The sequence below is a fragment of the Tigriopus californicus genome, chromosome 2, assembly GCF_007210705.1.
Source record: "Tigriopus californicus strain San Diego chromosome 2, Tcal_SD_v2.1, whole genome shotgun sequence".
NCBI classification, from domain to species: Eukaryota; Metazoa; Arthropoda; class Copepoda; order Harpacticoida; family Harpacticidae; genus Tigriopus; species Tigriopus californicus.
The window spans coordinates 12,698,732-12,704,205 of NC_081441.1; the positions used below are offsets into that span (position 1 = coordinate 12,698,732).

The window sequence follows — 5,474 nt, forward strand, 5'->3', positions numbered from 1 at the left end:
TTTGACAAAAAAAACCCCACAAAATCTATGGTAACAAAAAGCGCTGTGATATCACCAGGCAACAAAATAAAAAAGCAAGCTCCCGGCCAAAACCAAATTTTTGAGTTGTTGTTTACTGCTAACAAACGGTCGATCGAAAACATACCGGGTGACAGGAAAGAAACCGGACACGATAAATTGCCTTTTTTAGGCCTAACAAAGCATGTTGCGGAGTAAACGTATAAAGCACAAAGTTATTCAACATCATCATTCAATTCTTTTATTAATACATTACTCCACATATCCTCCTCGCTTTTTGACTACGGTCCGAAAACGTCGACGAGCACTTCTACAGCAAGCATGGACCTCTGCTTCAGGTAAATTTGCCCCAGTTGTTAATAGGGCTGCCTTGAGATTGGGAAGACTCTTAAAAAGTGTTTCTCCCGAGTCTTCTCTCCAGTTTGACTGGATGCCAAAGTCCATTGGGTTCAAATCTCGGAAGGAGGGAGACCGCAATTCCTTACTCAAGAACGAAGAAAGATTTTCCTCGCACCGCTCTTGTGTTTTCACCCAAATAATCATTGATATGGTTTGTAAAACAAACCGTCCAATTAGAGAGCAGCATATTTTCTGGTGCCAATTTTAACTTTGGTCTCAATAACAACGATCTTGAGAAAGTGTCCGGAGACATTTCTGTCACCCGGTAATGTCTATTAATGAGTAAAGGTAGAATTTTTAAACGAAAAAACATGAAGCTTTGTTGATAAGAAAAAGTTTGAAAAATAGTGAACGTACAACAGAAGCACGAGTCATGGTGGTGTTACACGGGAACATATGAGACCTCCTCTGAAGTTGTAGAAATCAACAAAAGAGTTGCCGGGGGGATCTTGTTCTACGGATTGACATTTCGGAAGGAGAAGAGAAAAAGGCTTGATGCATAATTTTTATTCATCTTTACAATGATGCAATATACAAGCCGCCATAAGTTGGAGTTGGCAAGTTTGACTTGCTCTGTTGAGCTGGATCTTTTTGGAAGAAATTGTGTTGTCTTGAATTCAGAATTTATCTTCCCGCTCTGGAGGGAAATCTTTAGTTTCCAGACGTCTGATATTTGGTTTTGAATTTGTGCGTTAGTCACGGGTAATTGCTACATTCTTTCAATATATTCTTCACCTTGAGCAGGCCTCGGTCTCCCATTTGACCTTTAGTTAATTCTAGTCAGGTTGATCAGAATGAAAATGCCCAACGTTTTTTCGGATTGGAAAATCTGTTCACGCAAAGTTAGCATAAGTTGAAATTCATAAGATTTTTGAGTTTACAACGCAAATATGAATCAAATCCCCAAAGGACCTTTGCCCCGAAGGAGGGAATATTTTTCACGTTTGTGTCCGACCGACAAGGGATAACGTCCAAAGTGAAAGCATAATCCAAACCGGGCGGTAAAAAAATATACATTCTTTTCATTTTAAATTTCATGTCAACGTACTTTAATTCTCTAATAAATAACATCTAATTAATAATAAAGATAGAAACTAATCAAGTTTTTAAACGAATCATGAGTTCCTATCAAGTAGAACCGTTTCTTGCGGGCGGTGTTATACAGCTTTTTTCAATGACTTTCGGGAAGTTACAAATGAATAAGAATCGAAACAACGGCTTCTCCTTTTTGTAATCTCTTCAAGATTGACTGAATGATATTTATCTTATCAACCAAGGGGACACTTTTCATCCTCATTAACCACCTCCGTGGAGTTTCAGTGTAAACTTACGCTCTTTGCCAATGACTCGCTTGGAACAGTTTTATATTGGCCAATCTGACAAAATGTTTTACTGTCTTATTGTAGGTATGGCACCTTTCTTACATAGCGTTAAGCGTTGTCATTTCCTACCACAACAACTCCGTTGAGGCCAATGTCTTTTCTAGATACCTTCCAACTTCAATGGGACCTATCCATGCGTTAATCGATCAGTTACCCATTAGCAGCTTAATTTACCTGACGTTACCTTCGTGGCTATAGAAGGTCTGGGAGGTATTTGACCCTGAGGAAAATTCGGATTGTAAATTAGTCCAGGCATCGAGTACAATACGAAAAAACTAAAACTTTGTGATAATTATTACGTCTCGAGTTCTAAGAGGTTTTTGTATCCATACCTTTCCCACACGAAGTAATCAAACCAAGTGAGCAATTCACAGAAAATCCCATCCCCAGATGAGCAAATTAAAGTAGAACTGCTTCTGCCGGCACATGTCTTAACCGATTCACGGGATTCCGGGAACCGTGAAAAATCTTTCGTATTTCCCCTATTTCGGCCTTATGATCTAGTTGGCCATGGGCCACCCTGCATCCTTTAGAGTCTATTGAAATTCAAACCCCCCCTATGGACTAGCAGCTCATCCCGCAAGGCATTTATTCATAAATCCAGGACAGACGACAGGATGAAAGAAAGAACCACACCGCACGCCTCCATCAGGCCCGCCTTTCTATTTGGCAGCGGCCTTCTTGACCTGTTGGGCGTGGCTCAGGTTGTGTTTCTTGGCGAACTTGAGGTTGCGCAAGAACTTGGGGTCCATGCCCTTCATCTTGTATTGGGTCTTGGCCGAGGGCTTGCGGGTCGGATTGCGATGATGCTTCCGGTTCTGGTTGTGATTGGTGTGATTCTTGGACTTGGCCATGGCGAACTCTGCAACAAAATCAACACGTGTTTCAAAAATGACTCGAACGACAAGATTATCGGATCATTCCTGGACCAGGATTTTATTGGATCATTTCAAAGGGGGCAGCTAGACAAGCAGACATGAAAAGGTATCTCCATCTATTCGTTGTCGTCTTCCTCCTCTTCCTCGTCGTTGTTGATCTGGAAGTATCGCAACTCATACGAGTCCTTGGAGGCGGCCACCACGCGAAGCCAATCCCGCAAGTTGTTCTTCTTCAAGTACTTCTTGGTCAAGTACTTCAGGTAACGCTTGGAGAACGGCACCGACGAGCTCAAGGTAATGCGATGCTTCTCCCGGCCCAGGCTCACATCCTTGCCCATATTGCCGGTCTTGCCAGCCACCTTGATGCGGGTTTGCAGGTAGGTCTTGAAGTCGTCGCAGTTCATGATGCCATCCTCCACAGGGTGCGAGCAGTCGATGTTGAACTTGAGTTGCGACTTCTTGGACACCTTAATAACCTTGCCGCCCTTGCCCTTAAGGACTTGTTTGCCGGGACGCTTGGCCCCTTTGCCGCCCGCACTCTTCTTAGCAGCCACGTTCACCATGATGAAGACACGCAAGGGTCGGATTCAACCGTTACTCAGGGTATCTGTGAACAAGACAGAAGGTCTGAGATTGGCGATCCGATGAATGGGGAACATTCAGATTGGGGTTGAGGCCCGTAAGACATGGGTTGAGAGGGGGATGGGGCAGATTTTCAAAGATTGGCCGAGGAGCGAAATTGAGTCTTACCTGATCGAACGCTGTTGAAGTCGGAAAAGGAAGAGCTGAAGGTTGCGCGACAATTTGTTGATGGAAAAGCCAGCTGTTGAGGTCCGTTCCCAGCAATGATGTTTACAAAGATGGGCCGAGGACCGAGAATCGATTAACTGGCGAGAGCGTATAGATGTGTTATGATTTTAAATCATGTACTTCGTAATGATTAGTTTTAAAAGCTCGGCCACTCTGGGGCCGGGATACCGTGGGCGAGCCCGTGTTGCACTTGAATGTTTCGTATTTGGGACTGCCATTGAGTCGAAAATGATGAGGCGAGTTTGACCCATCTTTGACTTGACTGGCTGATTCTTTAGTCTTTAATTGAATGCTGTGTTGGATTCAAAAGTTGGAGCATTTTTTTTTATTTTTGTTGGAGACGGCTGTATAAGCACAAAACCGATCAAAACATCCGAAGATATACTCTAAAGCCTAAAATATGCATGGCAGCGGTTAAAAAAGCTGGCCAAAAAAATTGAAAAGATGAGCCTTTTGTTGATGAGGTGCATTGAAATTAAAAAAAAAGGCCGGATAGAGACAATTTTGAAAGCAATTGGGACATGTGTAGGTTGTTTGTTTGTTTGTTTTGTTTGTTACAAAGTTAGATGGCAGCTCTCTCGCTCGGCCTGCCATCTGATTAATGGGTGTCCCAATTGAGGGAAATTACCGCTTCGCCGTCACAGCCAACAATAATTATTACCTCACCCTCGGGAATGACCGCAGATTCGCCCATTTAAGCTGTTAAAGCAGCAACTCATGCTGTAATTTAAATACCGCAAAGAAACTTGGACTTGGCTTCCCCGGGATCGAACCAGGATTCGCAAATTGGAAAGCGAATGCTCTACCAATGCGGTCGGTACCCCTGCAAGCCTTCATGTGTAGGTAAACATAGAAGTGAATCTTTTTGCCGCTCAAGCAAAGCAAACTTCTACGGTAAAAATTGGATATAAGAGCATCGGATATAAGAGCAAATCGGATATGAGAGCAGAATTGTGAATCCCCCGAATCAAATTATATAGTAAAGTATAGATAAGTAGTAGCGGATATAAGAGCAGAATTGAAAGCGGCAAAATATTTTTATTTTTTATTTCCCGCGCTCCACAATGAAGTTTTCGATGGAAACTGGTCCAGACATTTTACAAAAGCAAGTTTTCAGCCGCTCTCTCATAAAAACAAACAAATTATTTACTTTAACATACAGCGGACACACTTCCCTCTTTGCATTTTGTTTATTTTTCTCGATTTTTATGGTTGCATTTTGTTTGGACCAGAAAACTACATCAAATTATTGCTAAAAAATATGTTTTCTGTAATCAGTTTAGCCTCTGGAGCCGCGGAACTGGAGTATCGGATATAAGAAGACATCGGATGTAAGAGCAAAAATTCACGGCCCCAAAGCTGCTCTCATGTCTCATTTTATTGTGTTGATTAATGACTAATCATTTGAGTAGACTTGGAAGCTTCAGGTGGTTCATCCCTTTAGTTCAGTCAAAAGCATTGGACATTTGCATTGACAATCAAAGTAACAACTGCCATTGGCCCAACTTGGTAGCAAACCCACTGCTTTTACTGATATTTATGGAGCATCTAATAGTTTTATTGTGAGAGGTCAGGTACGAGCTTCCGTTTGTCGCAAAAAATGCCGATTTCTTTTCGCCTCGGCATGAAGCCAAAATTTGCTTTAAGTGCAAACAAATTTGTTAAAAAACAACAAAAGCGAATACCGCATATTTTGGCAGTGTCTAGTCATGGCATTAAGAGGCAAGAAAATGTGCTGTACTAAGAGCCAACCAAGTTAATGTGCATTTTTCCGTGGTTGAAATGATGAAACCAGTGAGATTTGTCATCATTCTTAGTTGAAAGAGGCAGTTTTGCAAAATGACGGTAGAAAAAAATGACATAGTTCAATTGCAATTTACAATTACATTTCCGTCCTCAAAACATAAACTGTGCATATTTTTAAAAAAATATTGCATTTTTGCTTGATGTTGACGTTTCTTCATTCAATCTTGATCCTTGATTTATT

General features: G+C 41.7%; 1 protein-coding gene across 1 annotated transcript; it reads right to left on the reverse strand.

Moving 5' to 3' along the window:
- Positions 1-2,660: 2,660 nt before the first annotated feature.
- Positions 2,661-3,564, reverse strand: LOC131893296 (large ribosomal subunit protein eL22-like). Its single transcript, XM_059243281.1, has 2 exons — positions 3,428-3,564; positions 2,661-3,284 (listed from the first exon to the last, which is right to left on the reverse strand). The coding sequence occupies exon 2, from the start codon at positions 3,238-3,240 to the stop codon at positions 2,794-2,796; it is 447 nt and encodes a 148-aa protein (XP_059099264.1). The 5' UTR covers positions 3,241-3,284; positions 3,428-3,564; the 3' UTR covers positions 2,661-2,793.
- Positions 3,565-5,474: the final 1,910 nt, after the last annotated feature.